This window comes from Uloborus diversus, chromosome 3, assembly GCF_026930045.1.
Source record: "Uloborus diversus isolate 005 chromosome 3, Udiv.v.3.1, whole genome shotgun sequence".
Taxonomy (NCBI): domain Eukaryota; kingdom Metazoa; phylum Arthropoda; class Arachnida; order Araneae; family Uloboridae; genus Uloborus; species Uloborus diversus.
Window position 1 is genome coordinate 44,130,616 of NC_072733.1, and position 23,313 is coordinate 44,153,928.

Sequence of the window (23,313 nt, forward strand, 5' to 3'; positions counted from 1 at the left end):
AACCTCCGCCTCTCCCCCTTTCCCTTCAGTTTATATAAAATTGTCCAAAATTGCGATTTTAGACGTCAGCTTTGAAGACTCTTCCAGGGACTGTGGGTGTTTTATCTGACCTCTAACGTCCCTCTTCTCTCTCCCCCCCCCTCAAACCTCATCTCCGTACCAAAGCTGCCTTTTTAAACTTCAATTTCGAAAAATTTCCAAGGAGAGCTCCCCCGTTCCCTGCAATTCCGTTCCACTTCTGACACCCCAAAGACATCTGGTCTTTTGCTTGTGGTCCAAAATTACTTTTTTTTGGACAGATACATTTTGGTGCATTTTCCTTTTCTGTCCTAAGTTATAAATTGCGCTACCCGCTTACTTCCAACGGTGAAGGGGTTCTCACTTCTCAAAGTTGCACAATAATGATCGATAGAAAAATGATTTTTTACTGGGTGGGTTGATTTATTCCATGAAAATAAAAATTAAAAACTCCAACTGAATGGACTTTTATCAAGTTCTTTCACAATAAGCGAACTAAGAATTGGAAGAGAGAAGTCTACGGTGACCATCCGTCCCGGTTTTGGAGACAATATTCCACATTTTTTGGAGGTTATTTAATCAATAATGTTAAATTCCCATAATATCGTCCAATTTTACAAAAAAAGGCAGAAAAAATCAGCATCTGGGAAGCCATTCCCTCAGTCCCACACTTCTTTTGACACCCCAATTTTCTCGTGCACCAACCGCATGTGATTGGGCATAAAGATTCTCAGAGCTACTTTTCTTACATTTTTAAAATGTACACTTATTTTCGTGGCCATTCATTCATTCGTTTCTTAAGAAATAAAAAAAGTAAAAATCGAACGTGATATAGAAATTTAAAGGAAGACGGATAATTGCGGCAGTTTCGAATCCTTGCTTGAATCAAAAAAAAAAAAAAAATCGGTCAGCACTTCTCAAATTTGTACGATCAATCTGTAAGGGGCCCCGCCAGATTTGTCTAATCGGGCCCCGCATGTGCTAAAGCCGGCTCTGGCTGGAACAATTTTGATATTTACAGAAACCAATATAAAATCATAAATAATAAAAGAACTAAGTATACAAGTGAAGAAGCTAAATAAGAGTGGGATGGCTGGTAAATACAATGTAAACGGCAATTTTGAAAGTTTTTAGGCTGGATATTTAAAGTCATCTGCTTGAGATATGAATAGTAATATTATTTTATGGATATTTTTGCGTGTAACTCTGGATGAGATAGAATTATGTGTAATATTTTTGGAAAAAGAAAAGTTGGAATTGTAAGTGCAATGGAAAGAGCTGGTTAGAGGACAGGTGAATATGTAATGTTCAGGCGTTCCAGGTTGACTGCATGCACATAATGGTGAGCTAATTAACTTAAATATGTGTAGATACGATGGAAATGGTCCATGTGCACTGAGAAATCATACTTCTATTGAATGTTTGCAACGTTCTTTTAATTTTACTTTCGGCAGAAAATCATGAACTCTCCGACCAGTTTCTGTAGTGTTCCAGATTTCCTGCCAATTTCGAAGAAGTTCAGACAAGAGGAGATTATTTGAGGAAAGATTTTGGCAGAGGAATTTTATATACGAATGGATGTGTAAGAGTCATTGCTGCGGTTTAAGCTAAAAAGTCGGCTCGTTCATTGCCGTAGTGTCCCATATGAGATCTAATCCAGTTTAGTTTTATATTTGGGTGTTCTCTGCAGAGAGTTTGAATGTCTCTGTCTAAATTTGAGGTATGCATTGGGTCCATTTTTGCTTTGAGAGAAGGCATACTGTCTGAGAATATTGTAGTGCTGGAGAAAATATTTTTGATGCGATATATATAGTGTAAAGCGTGAAAGGTGGAGAAAAATTTCGCTTGAAAAACTGAATTATTTACTGTTAGTTTGGCTGACCAATCGTAGACAACCTGATTATTGGAGATGTGAGTAAATGCTGATGCTGTTCCATCACATATTTTCGAACCGTCCGTGAAAATTCCTGTATGTAGTGTTGAAATACTAGGTTCTTCTAGATTAACATACGGAATTGCACACTGTAATTTTGGATGTTTTTTCCCTTTTTGGCTGGCTTCATCAGAGCTATTAGATGAGAAGGTATTATTTGGTGATACTTGAATTGTGGTTTTCTTGATAAATACATTTCCCAAAGCTAATTTTCGATGAACCGTAATAGCAATTGGTGGAATACCCTCAAGAACATGCAACGTTGTATGAGCTGATGTGTTATATGCTCCTAAGATAACAAGGAGGAAATGACGTTGAATATTTCCTAATTTCTTCAGATCTTTCTGCTTCAAAAATTGACCCCACACTGCGAAATAAAGAATTGAAGGCTCTATTACTGTTTGATATAGAAATCTGCGTAGTTGGATATTTGCTCCCAAAGATTTTCCAGAGATGCATTGTAGTTTACTCAGAAGAAGAATTGATTTTTTATGGATTTTTTTTCCAAGTGTGCTATACAGCTAAGCTTTTTATCAAGCCTGGACTCAATCAATTTCTTTGTACCTTTTAATGAAATTGTCGTTGTTTTATGATGGGCTGTCGAACATAATTTCTAGGTTTAGAAAGAAACAGGGCTTTTGTTTTCTCCGGACAAGCTTGTAACTGGTTTTGTTGGAGCCAAACATGCAGTCGTCTAAGTGCTTCATTGACTGAGCACTCGAGTTCATTCCGAGTTGAGGCTGAGACTACAAAGATAATGTCATCTGCAAATGCTTGTATATGGACGTTTACAGGCCATGAAATGTGGAATAGTGGTGTTATAACAAGGTTCCAAAGTTCTGGGCCACTACAAGGCCCTTACGGACTTCCTTTGGATGGGGTTGCGTTCACCAAAGTGGATCCTGAAAAGATTATAATAGTTCTTCCCGATAAAAAAAAAAACTCTTGTATAATTCATAAACTCCTCTTTCGCACTTTCAACGAAGGAGTTGCTGCAATATCGATTTCAAATTCAAATACAAATGTGACGACCAGCAATATGCTCTTGGCCCAGCTAGTCTGGTCCTAGTCAATTTATTAGTCCTCAATGAAGATCAATGCCCCTCTTAAAGCTATCCACCCCCTTGCTTTGCTCATTACCACCTCTTACGGTAAGCTGTTCCAAGTGCCCATAACCCTACTAAAGTAGTAGTTTTTCCTTATTTGCAGGCTATCCTGAGATTTGAATAGCTTAAAACAATGACCCCTCGTCCTGCTTTCGGGGCAAAAATTTAATCCATTAACATCATTCATTTTGATATATTACAATGTTTCCATATTATGTGTCAAAGGCTCCAATTACATCAATTGAAATCAATAGGTTAAGCCTGTCATTATTTATGCAGTTGTGAATTTTATCAAAAAGATTTTGTAAAGCATGCTCCGTAGAGCGTACAGATGTGAATCCAAATTGATGACGACTATTGAAACCAGAGCTATGAAGATGGTACTGTAATCTGTTAAGAACAAGCTTTTCTAGAATTTTTGATAAAATGGAAAGTAATGTGATTGGCCTGTATGACGTAAATAAATTACGTGGTTTGCCATGTTTGTGAAACAGAAGAAGTACACCCTGTTTCAGAGCTATAGGAAAGTATCGAAACTGAGGACAGGCATTAAAGAAATTCAGCAATAGATCTGGAAAAACAGAGTGAACATAACTCCAAATATAGCAGTTAAGGCCGTCATAACCTGGGGCTTTATTTTTTGGGAGTTGTTTCATAGCAAGATCTCCTTCGTGCGATGTGAACGCTGGTGACTCTGGTAATGTGACTGAACTGAACTCTTATATCATCTGATGACGGAGGGAAGAAATGATTTAAGAGAGACTTCAAAATCATTTCTTCAGAGACATTAAATCCCATTCTTTCTTGCAGAATTGATGGTAGAACAACTGTCTTGAAAGCTATTTTGTGCGGTTTTGCATAAGCAGTTGTCATGTTAGCACAAAACTTTTTCCTGGCGTCCCGAGCGTGTTTTTCGGATAATTTTCTTATAAAGTGAAAGATGTTTGTTATATACGATACGGAAATTGACTTTCAGCTCATTCTGGGATTGACGTTGAAGCCTACGTACCTACGTCTACAAGCTCTTACTTTCTTTTTGAGAATCGTGAGTTTTTCACTCCACCAAGACGGTTTAGACTGCGATTTGAAATATTTGAGTTTTAAACTCTCTTTAGCACAGCATTTTAGTTTAAGGTTGAGAGTTTCCAAGAAAATATCCAGTCCCGTAGTTGAAGTTGTGTTCGTAAGATCTTGAAGAAATGGAAAAATGTCATGTTTTATTTTTGACTTGAAAACAGAGGCATTATATTTAGATTTGAAACGTACGAAATTTATTGTTTCAACTGACTGATGTAAAGATATTAAAATATATGAGTGATCGCTTAGTGAAAGGTTTTCTAAAACTTCCCAGGAAAGAGATCAGCTTACATGCCTTTATAGAGTTAGGTCCGGCCATCCTTCACGTCCTCCTTTTGAGAATGTTGGAGGAGAGTTGGCAGAATTGTGTATATTTAAATTATTTGCTGCAATGAAATCCAAAAATAGGCGTCCTCTAGCATCTTCATCAGAATACCCCCAGATCCTGCTATGGGCGTTAAAGTCACCCCCAAGCAAAACTGGAAAAGAAGTAGGTGTAAACTAATCATACAATTCTTGAAGGAGATTTTGTAAAGGCTCTGCTGGCGATGAATATGCTGATATTATTACGTTTGTTGTCCCTTTAATGTTGATTTTTAATGAAACTAAGTCTTGTTCTATTTGTGAAACGAAAGGAGAAATTAATTTGGTGGTGATCGCAATAGCAGCTTTGCCACTGCGGGATAGCAACACATTTCAGGCTATAGGCAGACCACTAATTTTACCAGTTTTAATGTACGGTTCTTGAAGAAACAAAATTTGAACATTTCTAGCGGCGACAGTTGATGATAAGATAGCTGTTGCTGATTCGCAATGCTTTGAACTGATTTCTAGCACGTTTAAAAAGTCACAGGTTAATGTACATATACTATCGGTAGCCAGAGGCAAAGCGGAAACTGTAGGAAGAGTAGGAAGAGAGGAATTTGGAATATTAAGAGAAAGTTTAGATATATGAGAGGAAAAGAGAAGCTTTCAATGCTACCCTTTGGTAGAATGGGCAGTCCAGTGAATAAGCTGTGTGCTTAGCATTGTAAAATGTTCCATTCCTCTCGTTGCTAATACAGCAATTAAAACAATAAGGTACATTTACCTTACACTTCTGACCTTCATGAGATTCTGAACACGCTTGACTCTTTCATTATATTCATTACTTACTTTTAGTGGTTTTGCTGCTTGGGTTGGATCAGAATCTATCTTTATATTGAATGAAATAGCAAGAACAGGAGGCGAAGTACTTCGTCTCTTACGAGAAGATGGCTTTGGGCCCCAAAACGTTTTCATACTTATTTGCCCATTTGGATTCTGTGGCAGATTTGTATTGGGGAGTTGCTGACGTTTTGTCCGAGCTGAAGATGAACCGCAAGTAATATTCACGTTCTCTGGTTTGCAGCCTTTATCCTTTGGACAAAACATGCCACGAAATTTTCTTTCTATTGGCTGGAAAAAAATATAAAAGCATAAGTATGTAGATAAATACTGAGAGTGAACGACTAGCAAAAAAATGAAACATGTCGAAATATTTACCATAAGTGTATCAATAAACTTTTGCTTCATTTCTCTTATTATTGCTTCTGTACATGTTTCGACTTCATAATCCATTTCAAAAGATACATCAAATCCTAAGCTTTGTATTCCTAAACACCAAATTACATAAATGAAGAAAAAACAAAGATTAAACGCAGCACTGAATGATGTTAACAATTTATAATCCATCAAAGACATGGGCAAATGTAGAATGAGATATTTTACATGTTTTGTGTTAAAGATGTTAATGAATAATTTTTATTGAATCGAAACATTTGCATCTGATAAAGAAATTTCGTCTCCACATTTCAGTAATTTTAATGAAAGAGAGAAATAAGTAGGTGTTTAAAAGTTGGCACTTGACATAGAGGCAGCAAATCAAAAAGTCATTTAGTACACAGCTGTTTACCGCTTAGAAAACGCGTTAAAAGCATCCTATGCTGGTGAAATGACATGTTTTACGTATTCCAAAGACTTTTTTTTTTTCAAAATCATATATGGATGCCTCACTTGTCAAATCGACTAACTCCATAAAACAAAAAGTTGAGAATTATTATGAAGAAGATGGGGTTATCCATAGGAGTAAATAGACCCTCGTGTTACATTTTCTGCCATGACATGGAAAGAAATGTACTGAACCAAAACTTTAATATAAATTCACATGCTAAGCATTGATCAAGTACTATTAAAGCAGAAATGAGGATTTTTTAAAAAGCGGATTTAAACCGATTTGGCAATTGAAGTATATATATATATATATATATATATATATATATATATATATATATATATATATATATATATATATATATATATATATTAGCTGATTTGCAATAACTTCGCGCATCATTAAATGAGAGATAAAATACTACTGTTACACTTTATAGAGTATATATTGAACAAACAAATTTATTTAAATTCTTCCTTAGCATGAATGTTAAATAACTTACCTTCAAATTCGTCTTTCATTAAAGAATCAAGCAAAAACAGAAGAGAAACTACTATAAACACTAAAAATAACTACCAGAATGGAAAAGACTGATTTATCTTTCTACGAAGCAAGATAAAATTATAGTGTTTATATTACTACGAAATATTACAACTTATTTTTTTAGCTTCCCTTTATGTTAGTTCTCTTCTATAGCTTTCCCCAGACGTATGAAATACTTAGAAAATGTTCTTTTGTCTTACTTCAGTCCATTTCTTCTCTTCTCATAAGGCACAATCCCCCCCCCCAGAAAAACTGGCAATTATTTTTGACAGAAAATTAATATACAGGTACAGTATAAGTTATTTTTCAATTTTAGCTGTGTGCGGAGGAGGGTGACTAGGAAGCTGGGAGTGCAGTAATAGTTATTTTCAGAAAATGGTTTAAAGCAGATAACTCTCTCCCGTTTTAGGTACGGGTAAATGCATTAAGTGGTTAAACCATGTTTTTTCTTCATCAGCACAATAGCCTGGTGCAGGCCAAGGCTTTCTCCGTCTGCTTCCTTCAGGCGGTACGACACGTTGCCAGGTTTCTCCACATATTCACTCCCAAAATTTTTAGGTTCTTCTCAACACTATCCAGCCACCTTGTTGCTGGTCTTTCCCTTCTCCTTGTACCCTCAATCTTCGAAAAAGTAAGCTTTTTAACCGGGTCTGCCCGCCTAAATACGTGCCCCAGCCATCTGATTCTATTGGCTTTAATTACTCTTAAGATGTTGGGTTGTTTGTATTTATGGTATACTTCAAAGTTATATAAACTTCTCCTAGCATCATTTTCTTTTACTGCTGCAAAAATTGACCAAAGGATCCTTCTTTCAAAAATGAGAAGTCTGTTTTCCTCTGTTTTATTAATTGCCCATGTCTCACTACCGTATAAAATGATCGATCTTATGAGGGTTTTGTATAGATTTATTTTGTATTAATGGAAAGGAGCTTAGATTTTAATTGGCTCTTTAAACCAAAGTAGCATCTATTTGCCATCAAATTCCATTTCCAATTTCAATTTTAAATTCATTCTTACTGATAATAAGCGCACCCAAGTATTTAAACTGGGTGACTCCTTCAAAAGTATAGTTTCCAATATTAAGCGGCTGCACATCATGTATTCTAGTGCTCGCAACCAAAAACTTAGTTTTTTCCTCGTTTACAGCCAAGCCCAACTCCTTGGCAGCGCTCTCAAGGGCAACAAATGCCTCAATGACATCCTGTTTTCTTCGCCCAACGATGTTTAAACCGTGTTTAACTAGATAAAATTTAAAAATAGTAAAATTTAAGATTACTTTTTACCTATTTTACGAGATTTAACAAAAAAGATTCGCACGAAAATAGTACACATCATGTTTTAAAATAATTAGAGGATTTCTTTTCTTCATGTCCCATTTTGCTGTAATTATTTTTGTGTGAACGATATAATTTAACTGATACTTTATATTGCTGTTGTTTTTCAGCAGAATTTGAAATCACATTTTAACTGCTAATGATTTGAAGCTGAACAGCTAGTATTCTCCTTTATGTTCCACACCAATTCAGTTTCATGCCCTCTAAAATACATATGAACCATTGATGCTTTGCTATACACAATTTAATAAAATATCAATAGAAAAGTTGGATTAACTTAAGGTATTTATCAAAGTTGATTTAAAAAAAAAAAGAAAAAAATGTCTATAACGTGATTTGTGCTATTATTGTAAGAATGACCCAAAATCATTATATTATCGGCGGTTGGATTATCCGCGAGTCTTTTCACATTTTTTTTTTTTTTAACTTATGGTTGTGTTATTGTTTGCTTTTAGATTTTACAAATATTTTTCATATTTAATGTTAGGAGATGCAATGAAGCAATTTTTTTAATTATAATTTAAAAGTAGGTGTGAGTGTTATTAATACCTTTTAGCTATTGTATGCACTACGTATCATTTTTTACCTATTGTTCGGATTATCCGCGGTTTTACCTTATCCGCGGTTACCGTGCCACCCTATTCCGCGGATAATCGGGAGTTTACCGTAGTCATTTGGAGAGTAAAACCGGTGAAAAGTATAGAAACAATAGGACCGTTTCCATAGACACTTTCGACCCCGGAAAAAACCTGCTTTTCCCCGCATTCCGGTTATTTGCAGGGTTTATGTGGAATATTTCTACTCCTGCTAGCTTCTGGAGTGAAAGCGATGTTTTTACCCGGAATGCATTACGCAAAACAAGTTCGTCTACTAGCAGCTAAGGATGCTGGGTAAAAACCGCTTTCCCTGGTATAATGGGAGAACCTCTTTTTACATGGAAACGGGGAATTTTTCAATCGGTTCTTTGTGGAGCCAGAGCGGGGATTTACCGAGTCGTAAACTGAGTTATCAACGCGGCTATTAACTAAATGTAGGTTTTTATAATGCTTTAACGTAAGGCGGAAAACTCTGCAAGACTTTGAATTTTATTCAATAGGGGGGGGGGGGGTATTCGAGCTTCTTATTTAAAATTATTGCCCTAAAAAGGCAACACTTTAAGACCCAATTCTGCGGTTTCTAGAAGTGGAAGAGAGAAGGCAAAAAGTGAGCGTAAAATTTGCTTCCTGTAAAATGTTCCTTAGAAGTTGGAACACTAAAAAGTTGGAACATTAAAAATTTTCATAATGCTTTTCTACTTGTACTGCATTACAATACATAAAACCATTTAGCATAAAAAGCGTTCATTTCAGTTACTTCACAAGATTTTTTTCTGATAATATTAAATTAACGCATTGAATATATATATATATATATATATATATATATATATATATATATATATATTATCCAAAAATTCAAATAACACGCATTAAATTTTACTCAATTTAGTGCTCTTGTTGAACTTTCAATGCATTAAATAAACACTTGAATGGATTTCATCAACTGTAAACTGAATTACTCACGTGCACAGTCTGGCCAAGGAACTCTGAAAGATCTCCGACTCGCACCAGAACCTGGAACAGGTCCCCAGGCACCAATTTTACTTCCAGTACTTGTATGACTACACTGGTAAAGTGTGTGAACATTCGACCCACCAGCAAACTCATAACCATCCTGACAATGAATGCCGCATAAACGCCCACCAAGCCATGTATCACACTTCAGGAACCCATTTGCAGGAGGAGCATAATAAGGGCATGGATATGCTGTGAAGAAAAATTTTATGCACGCGTATACCATATATATATATATATATATATATATATATATATATATATATATATATATATATATATATATATATATATATATATATATATATATATATATATATATATATATATATATATATATATATATATATATCATGTCTTACACTTATACCACGAGGGGCAGGGACGAGCACAGGAGGGGAAGAAGGGGCACATGTTGGTCCAGGCCCGAGCCTGAAGGGGTCAAATATTTTTAAAACTAAACGTGAAATATAGGGGCAAACAATATGGAGGGGGACCCGGAAAAGTCATTTGTAACGGACCACAAAATTTCTGTGCACGCCCCTGTCGAGGGGGACCTAAAAACAACCGAAATTTTCCTCTGAAAAGTTAATTCATGAAGTTTTTTTGCGAAATTCTTTCAGTCTCTATTAAAGTACTCTATATTAAAGTCTAATACAGTCTATAAGCACTTGTTCAGCCCTTTTACCTAATATTTAAAGCACCTCTGAAACTCTTCAACTTTGATTTCGACTCTCCTCTTCCGAAGCTGTTTTTAAAACCTCAACATCATCGGAGGACTTTATTTCATTTTTTTTTTCATGTTCGAGATCCGAACAAAGTCATACGAGGCCAAGGTTTGGCAAATACAAAGTGTGAGGAGCATGGGCGTAGCCAGGATTTCCGTTAGGGAGGGGCAAGCATAGGCGCAACAAGGTAGTGGTTTTTAATTGCCCTACCCCTTCCCCTAATGTGGATCTCGGAAATTGCTTGAAAATATAGTCCCTCTTTCAACGCAAAAACATTTTTAATCAAATGAGGGCAGAAAAACCGGTATTCTTCGGAAATTTTTCGAAATTAAAGTCCTTAAATTGGAATTTTAGACTGTCTTCGGTGACATCTGGAAAGAGCATGGGAGTCAGAGGTTCTCTTTTAGAGCGAGACAGTTGCCTCTCCCTGCCCCCCTCGGGATACGCCCATTGTGGGGAGCAATAGTCTCACTACACTCCCCCCTGTCTGGCCCAGAGAGCAGAGCCCGACTAAATGTCAGTGAGGCCTACCTTGGATACCTTCTATTCCATCACTTTAAGTAATTACAAAATAAATATTTTCCACCAGATATTTCCTATACAGGTACTAATATGCATTCGAGGCCCTTGTGTTCAGTAAAAAAAAAAAACGGACACGAAAGTTTATTATAGAGAAGAAGTACAAGTTAAAACAGAACATGCTTCAAAATTGAGTAGGCAGCCTGTGCATTCTACAAATGAATAACAAATCTCTTTTTCGTACACTTAATAGTTTGAAAAAAAAAAAGGAAAACTACTCGTTCATTAAATATATGAGTTTTCAGTTTCCCTAATAACTATATATCAAACATTTTTGATGACAAGCAATGTTCTACTTTGTACTTATTTCTTTTTTATAACACTGTAATGCTCCATCATTGTATCAGCATTCAGTCCGAAAATTTATGTCGTTTGAAGCAATTTTTAGCTTGTCAAAGAAACATGATTTTAAGTAAAGGTTTTAAAAAGCAATGGCTTTACGATGCACAGTGACGCTATCTTTTGGCATCTACGAGTATATTTAACAATAGGACGAAAACTCTTATTGCGGGTGCGATCATAAAATCCTAACAAAATTTTACAGTGGGTGAGGAAAGGGGGGGTGAGATCAGAAGCTGTATACTCAATGCATATCATATCGAAGAAAAGCAAAAATCACGGAAATAATTAGATTTCTCAAAGACAAGGAGGATCATTTGTACGCTCCTGATCCCCTATAAATGAGCCTATACGGCCCGTCATTTGCAGGATCCAGAAGGGGGGAGGGCAACTTTTCACCTAGATCTTAAAAACATAATGTAATTGTCTATCTGTTTATGAATTATGTTTTTTTTTACCTACTAAACTGAGTACTCTTTTCCCTTTCCCCCGGTTGGGCTTGGAGGGACGAACTTTTAATATGTTAGACTTATAATTGTTTTAGTCATTCATTGCACGTATACATACATGTATTTAGTATTTACAGCGAGAACTTATCTAACTTTTCTGTCAGATTTCAAGTTTTTAGAACATTAAATTAATTACATTCAATAATATTATTCAAGAAAAGTGAAAGTAAGGCAGTGAGGGTCAGCATCTCAATTTACGCGATCAAAAATATCTTATAACTGCGATTCGAGGAGCGCAATTTCAAAAAAAAAAAGGAGAAAGACTTCTAAACCGCTTTTTTTCTCTTTCCCATTTGCGCAGTTTGAAAAAAGTTGCGGATATTGCGCTAAACTAATTCCCACCTTAAAGAATTCTCGTGACCAGCAGAGACTTAAACGAAAAATGAAAAACCGGACTGTGAGCGTGGGAAGGACGAAGGGTTACGTGTTATCATGAAAATAAGTGAATTTTGTAAATATATTTGTAGAAAGGTGTACATAGTTTTATGCGTGTGATTACTAAAAAAAATTGCTGTCTTCCATACTAGAAGATTTACTTATTCAACTGCGAAGAACACCAGCAAACGAGCCTAAATAGGTAAACAACTTATTCTTACCTAGTTTCAATTTAGAATTGCATTTGCAATACCTTTAGAAGAAGGTTGTGTTTGCTAAAATTGGGGTCTGCGACAGGATCGCTTTAGAATAATTTAAATTGTTGATTATTATGAATATTAAACCTCAATAAGAAAACTGAAATACATTTAGAATTAGAATCTAACGGAACTGTAAATTTGAATTGTGACAATTTATGATTGAGAAAACCACTTTCATTATTGTTATTAAGAAATTTATAGAAATAATAAAGATATCACAATTAGAATTCTAATTTAAAATGGAAGCAGCAAAACAAAAACGCACTACGGTACTAAGCCTCGCTGCGAGACTATTTACAAAAATCGAAACACTTTTATTTGAAGACCCCCGATTTAGATCAGTCAGAAGAATCTTTGGATGAATTATCCTTAAAAGAAAATCAGTTGGTAGAATTAAAGAAATTGCCGACGCTAAGGAGCTTGAAAGTGAAGTAATTAAATGTGATGAATCTCTAAACAAATTAGTAAAATCGAGAGGTAAAGTGAAAAGGGCTATTGAAAAATGTAAATATCCCATCACACCTACGATAACCGTAACAAACGGGAATGTTCAGAAGAGTTCAGAAGTTGAAATAACAGATAGAACTATTGTAAAAAGTAAACCTGAATCTCTCATTAAATTACCCCGATTAACGATCGAAAATTTACACATTTTGGGATCAATTTGAATCGACGATTCATAAAAATGAACAATTGTCAAATGTTGATAAATTCAGTTATTTAAAATCATTTTTATCTGTGAGTGCTTCCAGTACAATTAAAGGATTTACTTTAACGAACAATAATTATGAATCGGCAATCCAGGCTCTTTAGGACAGATACGGCGACAAATCATTAGTTATATCATTGCATATGAATAAATTGTTATTCTTAAGCCCAGTGAAAAACTCAAAAGATGTTTTTGCCCTCAGGAAAATGTTAAAGACATGTCAAACTGAATAACGAAATTTAGAAGCTTTAGGTGAAAACTATGAAAATTACTCATTATTATGTCCCATTATAATGAAATGTTTGCCTTTGGATATCGTGATTGAAATTACTGAGAAATGTAGTTCCGATGGAAGAATACAAGTTAAGCAGATTTTAGAAATATTGAATGCTGTAGTTACGAGCCACAGGAAAAAGCGAATGCATATCAAATCAGTCATGACCTTGAAAAAACCCTCCCTGCGCAGAAAAAAATCCGGCTCGTGTCGCCGCCGATAAGTCCAACTGCGGCAAGCTTTATGAAAGAAATTAAACAGAACGAGCTGATGTGTGGCATCACATGACTTCCTTTTACTCCAATTTAATGTCATTTCCTCATTACTGGCAATTTCAATGTGATCCAGTAGTTTACTCTCTAAATATCACCAAAAGTGGCCAAATTGAAACAGATTTTAAAAAATAAAAATAATCGCCAAATTTCTCTCCAAGTTCGCGAAAAAACTTGGCTACCAAAAGACTCGCGATATATCGCCAAGTGTCCGCCAAATTATAACACCACTTGAGTATATATCGAAATTAACAATGATTTCCCCCGAAAAAGGGGCAAAAGATCCCTTTAGAAACATCCGAATGCAACCAAAAGGGGAGATGCACAACTAGACTTTACTAGAAGTCTACGTACCAAATTTCAACGTTCTAGGACTTACCGTTCTTGAGTTATGCGACATACATACGCACATCCGCACATACATGTACTCCTGTTTGTGAAAATCGCAACACCATGAAGGCAGCATCATAGTTGAATGAAACTTAATACACAGTTAAGGGGCAATGGTACAAATTAATCATTACATTTTCAAACCAAACAAACAATAAAAAGAGATATAAATTAGTATTTTGTGTGGCCACTACGCGCCGAAATAAGAGCTGCTACATGACTGTCGCAGAAAGCAATCCCGATTTAAATGTGGTAAATTCTGAAAGGAAGAAGACCGTAGTTTCATGTGTAAATATCGATAAAGTTTCCATGAACAGAAAAGTCTCTTACCACCAGAAGATGAGAAGCGTTCTTAGACAACGTTTTAGAAATGAATATCTGGGGTTCCCTCGGGAAATTTATAAAACCAAGAAGAGTCAACTGTCAAGAAGGAGATATAGCCCTAATGGATGAAGTATTGAAGTTGCTTCCTGGCAGATATGGGACACGTTCTCCTAGTCAAGTAGAAAACCGAAAATTGTGAAATACTACGTTCTTGTCAACGGTTATGTCCCGTAGAAGTTCCGGGTGTTGAATTTTCGGACTTACAGCGTTCAGCATCTCCAGTTCCTGATGAGGTTCGACCAGTGAATGGACTAGGGAGCGCCGTCACTTCTTGAATTTGAGTATTTCAGATCCTCTTCCATACTCAAAGATGGGAGAGTATTGAGACCGCGCGTAGAAGGAGCTAAACTAACTCCTACCGAAAAGAACTTTCGTAACCAGAGACATAGAGAACGAAAAATAAAAAACCGGACTATGAACGTCGGACGAAGTGCTATGTGTTATCATGAAAATAAGTTAATTTTGTAAATATATTTGTAGAAAGGTGTACATAGTTTTGTGTGTGTGATTATTAAAATACCTTGCTGTTTTTCATACAATTAGATTTACTTATTCTACTGCGAAGAACACCAGCAAACGAGCCTAAATAGGTAAGCCACTTATTCTTACCTAATTCAATTTAGAATTGGTTTTGCAATACCTTTAGAAGAAGGTTGTGTTTGCTAAAGCGGAATCGCAATCGGACTGATTTGGGGGCAAAGGATTCGGTCATTTTTCCTCCGACCCTGATTATAACCTGTTTTGCAATTTAGCAGTAAGTTACCGCCAATAAGCCAGGGCTAAGGCAGAACTATATGCAGTACACGAGACAGTCAGGTTATCATATACAGAGATTTCAGTCTCGTTCTTGTTAGAACTCATCTGTCTGGAACAGTGAATGACCGAGATGGAAGCAGATGCCATCTCATCGAAGCTGAGAGTGATAACAAACTGGTAGATAAAGTAGATTTACCTCACCATACCCAAGCTTTGCCTTCAATTTTCGAGTTGAACTGCACCATACTGCGGACACTCGCTGGTGAGATAAATTTACTTTACTGTCTGCCTCTGGTAAGTTGAGCTCCGTTGGCCGGCCGATTAAACGATTCCATTTGTTGAAATAGGCGTGAGGAAAAACGGCTGAAGGCTTAATGGTAGCCTAACTTTGCGCCGAACAATTCCTCTTCTTACTGATTGCTCTCCCTTGAAAGAAATGGACTTGATCAAGGCCATAGCTCCACTTCTCGGAGGCAGACAGTATCTACAAGTTTGTTGGCGCTCTCAACTTCGATGAGATGACATCTGCCTCTAGCTCGGTTATTCACTATTCTAGACTGATGAGTTTTGACAAGAATGAAGCTGCAGTCTCTGGATGTGATAACCGGGCTGTCTGGTATACTGCATGTATTTCTCCTTTAGCCATGGCTTAGGGCGGTAACTTACTGCTAAATACAAACTTTGCCTTCAATTTTCGAGTTGAACCGCATTATGCTGCGGACACTCGCCGGTAAGATACATCCACTTTATCTATCAGTTTGTTGGCGCTCTTAGCTTCAATGAAATAACATCTGCCTACATCTCGGTTATTCACTATTCCTGACGGATGAGTTCTAACAAGAACGGAACTGCAGTCTCTAAATGTGATAACCGGGCTGTCGGGTATACCGCATGTTGTTTCGCAATACTAATTTTCTTTCTCCTTAACGAAAGTCCAAGAAGAGGAAATGAATGAAGGGGGGAAAATAATGGAATGAGAATTTTTTCTATTTTAAGTTGCTTTTCAATTATCTTTTATAGATTAGATGGTCGAAAAAGTTATATACTCTTGAAAAGCCATGCATCAAAAGTAATTTCATTTCAATTAATATGAAGTCGAAGGAAAATATTTGCTACATAACCACTTGCCCTGCAATATCTTCATTTTTCTATAGGACGTACTGCTGAAAATTTCCGGATCAACAGGAAAAGGTGACTCGCGATGAGTTGAGTTGCGTTATTTTCTAGTACTTAGATTATCTCAAATCCACGCCAAAAAACATGTATCTTTCTTACTTACTTTATCCCCCTGCCTAAAGGATCAGGGTAAAGCGTTAATTTATCTCAGCCACACTCAGGGGCGTGCACAGGAGAGGGGAGGGGTTGGAGAAGGGACACCTGTTGGCACGGGCCCAATCCTGAAGGGGGCTCGAGATTTTTAACTAAGGGGCGAAATATATGTAGGGATGTAGGAGTAAACAATATGGAGGGGAGCCCGAAAAGGCATTTGTGACGGTCCCCAAAATTTCTGTGCGCTCCCTTGACCACATTATAACTTTGCTTTGCTCCTTAATCGATAAAAGGGGGGGGGAGGTATTTTTTCCCGTTTTTTTTTTTTTTTTGGACCTGTCAGTTTAAAGGGGTAAAAAGTTTTTACTTCCTCTACCCACTCGGCAATACACTCTCTCATTTAAAGAATAGATGCGGTGCGAACCAACATCTATCAGTCTCAGCTGGTCAATAATGTTAAGAAAGTCATTTTTTATACGTATATTTCTTAACCAATCTATCAGTATCAACAGTTTCAATTTTCACGCTTTTATCTTGGCAATGCACGGATGAATACTTCAATGATTTTTTAATATCCGTCTACACATGTCATCCGGGAGTTTTATGGACAAATATCAAATATAGTGTCATATTTGGTGAGATATTGCCAATATGTAGCCAAATGATAGCTACACTGGCCTCAAAAATTTAAGGTACAACATGTTTTTCGAAGCTCACCATAAAAAAAGGGCAGTAACAATAAAATGCATCGTTTGCATGAATGATTATATTGAACTTTAAAACCATTTATTAAAAAAAGGTTACTAATACTTTTATTTTATTGAAAAGAGCATATTTTTACGAGTGAGAAAAAATATGCAAATATCAAGTTTTCGTACTTTTGTGTGTAAGTTGTGTTGATTTTCAACTGTTGTTGGCAGTTTCGGTGACAATAGTTAATAGAGTTTAGAAAATGTCTCAGAGACGTCGTTTACCTGATTCGTTAAGGTGGAGGGCTGTTGGATGGAAATGGGCTTGTCGCCGGCTGATACTGCAAGACGTCTCAATGTATCTCGTAGTGTTGTTCAGCGACTTTGGGATCGATACCAATCCGAAGATTCTGTGTCCAGAAGACCTGTTCCAGGCCGACCACGAGCTACAACACCTGCAAAAGACCGTTTTCTAATTCTTTCAGCCAGAAGGAGAAGAACCACTACTGTGCTACAGCTCGTTGCGGACCCCTTTGTAGCATCAGGAAGAAGAATCTCTGCTACTACGGTGCGAAATCGTCTTCACATTGCAGGTCTTTATGCAAGCCGATCAGTTGTGTTTGTTCTCCTGAACGGACCACAGAGAGGGATCCACTTATGCTGGGCAAGAGAACACGTTTCCCGGACCCAGCAGCAATGAGCTTCTGTGCTGTTCACAGACCAGTCTAGATTTACATTGGAGAGTGCTTCAGGGCGTCTACTGATCTGGAGTTAACAGCGCAATAGATGCCATTAATCCAACACTGTTGAAAGACCACAGTTATAGAGGAGGTGGAGTCATGGTTTGGACTGGGATTTCGCTCGGTGGTCACACTGACCTGCATGTGTTCTATGGAGGAACTATGACTGGTCTGAGATATCGGGATGAGATCCTAGATCCAGTTGTCCGCCCATACGCTGGTGCTATTGGTAAGAACTTCATTCTGATGGATTTTAATGCACGACATCAACGAGCTCGGATTGTTGAGGAGTATCTTGAGGATCACGGTTTGGGACGAATGGAATGTTCAGCTCGATATTCAGACCTGAATCTGATAGAACATCTTTGGGACTATCTTGGCAGACAGGTTGATACTTTAAAAACTCCTCCAAGATCGTTACATGAGCTGGAACAAGGACACATTCCTTACTAGATCTCATTTTTGTATTGTTTCTATGACATTTTACTACATATTACTGTGATGATCTGTTTTCTTCAAGAATGGATTTCTCCGCCAAGATTGCTTTTTTTTTATTTTATAAATCGCTTTTGCAATACACTTATACAAATTTCTATGACGCATTCAATAAAAAACCACTTAATGCACATATCCTCCAAATTTTTTGTTTCTACATTCATTTATTTGCAAATTAGACGCAAAAAACCGGTTGTATCTTAATTTTTTGAGGCCAGTGTATTTCCGTCATCAGATACCAAGAACCACATTCCATTTGGCAAACCCAACTCGCGCGGTGGAGCTTAGTACAACTTTGTCAAAGAGAACTACTAAAGTGTCGTTTTCGACAATTCTTTAAGGAGCGTCCAGGACAAATACCATACTGTGTGGACGTGTAAATTATGTTGAGCTGGTCTAATTCTTTTGCTAACCCTCGACGTAAAAAGGAAGGGGGTTTTAAGTTTGTGGTGTGTATCTGTACAACTGTGTGTCTGTCTGTAGCACCGTAGCTCCTAAATCAACCGTATCAACCTAAACGGATGAACAAATTTTAGTAAATATTTCATTGCTTGAAATGAAACTAGATCGAGCTTTTGCTCTTAGCTAGATCTCATATTTGTAGGCCTTTAGTTATAGGATATATTGATTAAATATCTTGAAAATTAGCATCCCAATATACTAATTTACAAGGTTTTTTGGTAGTGAAAGCTTCTTTGTATATTTAAAATATTGGTACCAATTTAGCGAACGGATTTTTCTGTGTCTGGTGGAATTTGCTCGAAATTGCCCAGCTATTTATAACTACAGTTATAACTTCTTTTACTAAATTTTTTAAGTACAGTTTAATGCATCATTGTTGGTAGACACGGAGAGAAAACTCAGTGATTTAAAATACTTATCTCTGACCATTTTCTATTTGTTAACAAATAAATTACTTGCAATTGATTTAAGTAAGCAAGGTTTTTAAAGGCATCGCTGCGTGTTATAATTTTAAAGTTCTCTTAAATATTGGAATATTATTAATAAACTACTACATTTAAATTTTGAAATGCATTGCTATTGCTACATATAGATTATTCAACACAAGCCTTAAAATACATGCACTCCAGAGAAGTTTTTAACGAAGTTCATGCATCATTTCATAAAAGTTTTTCTAACGCTTAAGATACAGAAGCTGTAGGAGAATATTGTATGGGGATATTGAAAAACTTTTTTATCCTCATTTACTCAGTGGACTCGGTAAAAATGAAATGAAGAGTTGAACTGAACTAGTATTTAAGAATGTTTCAAATTTGGAATGAAGAATCACTTAGAAATGATACAAACATTTGACTTTGACAGAAAAGCTGCAAACTGCAGTGTTTCCCGAAGGATCAGATGCAACATATTCTATAAACTGAGGTTTTGGAGTCCATGCGAATTCATCTCCGGATTGTTTGTTGCTTAAAATGGTCTGTATCTTTCGGGAATTATCCTAATAGGAGAAATCAAGTTATCAGTTTCATTAAAAATATAGACGTTCTGAATTCGTGTCAACATTATTCATAAAACCAAAAATTGAGAAAATACTCAAAATGAAGACTGTGTCTATACTTTTTCTTTTGCATATTTTTTATTTAATGAAAATCATTTGGTTATAAAATACTATCTGGAAAAATTAGAATTTAATTCCAAGTAAAGAAAAAATCATTGAGATAACCTGGAGTTGTATATTACTGAGATAACCTGACGTGGGAAATCATTTTGATATTACAAAACACTGAAGAAGATTTATTATTTTTACACTATCGACTTGAAATAAATATTTTTAGCCAACTTAAAACTTTTTTTTTTTTTTTGCGTTTGTAGGGGTGGGGGGTGGGATTGTACAACAAACCACGGCCCCGGGTGTTTCTCACCCTAGATAAGCCATTGATTATATACACATATAATTTCGGGTTAGAAATTATTTTCACCAGAAAAAGCTGTTCTCAAAACCCTAAAAGAGAGCTTTTTTATTTAAAAGTAATGGATCTCGTAATAAACGACACATAATTTCTAAACCACTCCTTTCAATATCAGAAGAAAAAAAAATCAATTTTTTGTTACACTCCAGTGAGTGAAATGGTAAAATGTTTTAAAGTTTTTCAAACAACTCTTTTATAATCTCTCACTTAAGCGTTTTTTTTAAAGTGCACACAAAATACATGAAAAGATGAAAAATATGTACAATTGAAATGTATAACGTAAAACATCTTTAAAATCGTCAAGAAATAATTGTAAATGTTATTTTAAAAAAAAAGTCAAAAATCGTTTGAAAATTGGGAAGAACATTTGCAAAAAAAAAAATGTATTAGTGCATTCCAAAATTATTTTTTTATTTTCAAAGTTCCTAGTAAGATTCAAATAAACATATAATTAATATTCGTGTGAACGAAACGAGTCTATCACCGCAGCAGTTACTTTTCTCTTTCTTTCATTTCCTCCAACTACTATTTGTTGCATGCGTTTATCTTTTTATGCATGCATTTATCCATTTCAGTTTTCTCCTCCAAGCAGGTGATGCCAACAAACTTTTAAAGGCGTATGAATCGGACACCACCCCTTCAGAATTTCAATCATCTATTCTTAATGATTAATTGTATAATAAAACATTTTACCACACAGGACAAAAATGTTCCTGCTATATGATATAGTAAATGCACAATATGACATAAAATAGTATTAAGATGCATGACGGCCTACCTCAAATACAGGTTCAGTCCAGTTAACTGGTATTTTGTCGTTTGTTTCTGTTGAAATTTCAATATCTGATGGGCAATAAAGTATTTTGGGAGGTTCAATGTCTATTAAAAAAGAAAACAAAATAAAAAAGATTAATAAAAACCATAATATTTTAGTTTGGTTACACAGTGGACTCGCGCTACAACGCAGTCCTCTCCCGCAACATGAGATTTTTAGGAAGACAAGCATAAGTATCAGTTTTGTGATTGACCACTGAAGATAGACTACATTCATCCTTCAAAAGCCCTACCCAAATATATCATTCTTCATGGTAAATAACACCTTTGCATCAAGAAATTCTCCAGAAAAGCAAAAGTTCAAGTAGCCACCAGCCACCTTATCTTCTGTCTGTTCTTAAAATTGAATTCTTCCTTCTCTTGCCGCGAAATTTTCACGAACACGAGAGGTCGCATCCCTCGCATAAGTTAAGACTAGACTGTATAACATAGGTTAACTAAAAATTAAGTAAAAGCGCGGGGGGTATACTGATCATAAAATTTTCAAGTTGTTTTGTTAGAAAAGATATGCACCTAAGATGATTTAATACGTTTTCTGTGGTCAATAATTATTCTTAATCAAGACTTTCCAATAGCATGGAAACTGTTGAATGAACTCCTTTAAGCATAGCCTTAAATCATTAACTGAGCTCTAAAATTTTTGATTGTTAAAAACTTGCGGTATGAGTGAAACCTATACCAATTTATATTTTTTTTTCAAAGTAAATCTGAACAATACTTTAAAGTATAACTTGGTTTTTTGAATGCTAAGTTAGGTTAAAAAAAAGAGCATTTATTTTTAACGGGGAAAAAAAACTTATTGATGAAACAACGAGACATTGATTCCTCATACAGCACAAAAGGCATTATGGAGTCTTTAATACTGATCCTGATCTAAATAAAGTGAAATTCTATCATAATTGATATACAAGCTGGCCCTTTTCCTGCTTTATGTCTGTATACTCTTAATATTTTCTTATATATGTCTAGAACAAATGTCTACCTAGGTTTTATTAATGCCATATAATTTCAAGATTTATAGGTGCATCTTCTGAAATATTTAGCACAATCTAAAATGCTTTTCAACAGAAACGTGTCCTGCGATCAAATATGAGAGCTATGACTTTCCTGAGTACTGTCGATCGAAAAAATACTGTCCGGTTTTATTGATTGTAGTTCATGAAAGACAAAGGCAAAATGAATCAGAAATAAAGTCCAAGGGAATACAGTATTATGCATATGTTCATTTGTTTCTTTTTTTTTTTTTTTTTTTCAAATTTGAGCATGCACTTAATGACTTAATCAAAGTTTTATGGGATGTATCAAAACATTAATGTAAGATAATCATAGCATACACGAGATTATCTAACATTAGAAAAGAAGAACATGTGTTTCTGTATTTGAGACGATCTGGAAAGTTAATCAAAAAATTTGTACAGTAAAAGCATTCAAACCTTCGACAGTGACTGTAAAAGAGCAAGTACTGGAAAGATTGGATTCATCAATAGCCTCATATACGACTTTAGTCTCTCCAATAGGGAAGGCATGCGGTTGGTTTTCTTTTAACCCTTTTGGCTGGATTATTTCAATAGCGTTCACATAAACATTGTCTGTGACTACTGGTTTAGGCCATGTAACTGTGGCTCTGTCTTTTCCTTGTTTCGTATTTACTTGAACTGCTTTTGGACATCTGATTCTTGGCCGTTCGTTATCTATTTTGAAAATACAAATGAGATTACACATGAAAATACCAGAAACTGATATGAAAATAACCAGAACTACTGAAAATTTTAACAACGAGACAGACAGTTGTTTTCATATTTACTTGCAATACACTAAGAAAAAAATTAGCATATAATGCGAAATTGTGATATCTCTTTCAATAATATGGTCACGCACATACTTTACTTTAAATACATTTGTATTTTAACACTAAAAAATATTGAATTTCCAAGAACAAAATCTAATATTATCTAAATAAAAAAGGGATCAAAACATACATTAAAAAAAGATTATGTGCCCAAATGTTGTTCACAAAACTGATAATTTAAAAGTTACATTAGTTTCAAGCTGTTTTAAACAAGAATAGTTATAGCAGCGTTTTGTCTAGTAATTACGTTTAGTTAATAACGCTGAAGTAGTAATGACATGGATGGTTGTTTTCATGTTTTCAACTTTATGATATTCAGTTGGCTGGATGGCGCAGTG

The 23,313-nt window shown here is 35.6% G+C and overlaps 1 protein-coding gene across 1 annotated transcript in view; it reads right to left on the reverse strand.

The window, feature by feature from the left end:
* The window catches only part of LOC129218247 (sushi, von Willebrand factor type A, EGF and pentraxin domain-containing protein 1-like), a 120,799-nt gene that overhangs the window by 50,715 nt on the left and 46,771 nt on the right, over positions 1-23,313 (reverse strand). Inside the window, exons 9-14 of the mRNA XM_054852471.1 lie at positions 22,560-22,817; positions 21,071-21,171; positions 19,673-19,820; positions 9,546-9,788; positions 5,659-5,768; positions 5,290-5,571 (exon numbers count right to left, since the gene is read on the reverse strand). Coding sequence (XP_054708446.1) covers positions 5,290-5,571; positions 5,659-5,768; positions 9,546-9,788; positions 19,673-19,820; positions 21,071-21,171; positions 22,560-22,817 — 1,142 coding nt within the window. The remainder of the gene's footprint in view (positions 1-5,289; positions 5,572-5,658; positions 5,769-9,545; positions 9,789-19,672; positions 19,821-21,070; positions 21,172-22,559; positions 22,818-23,313) is intronic.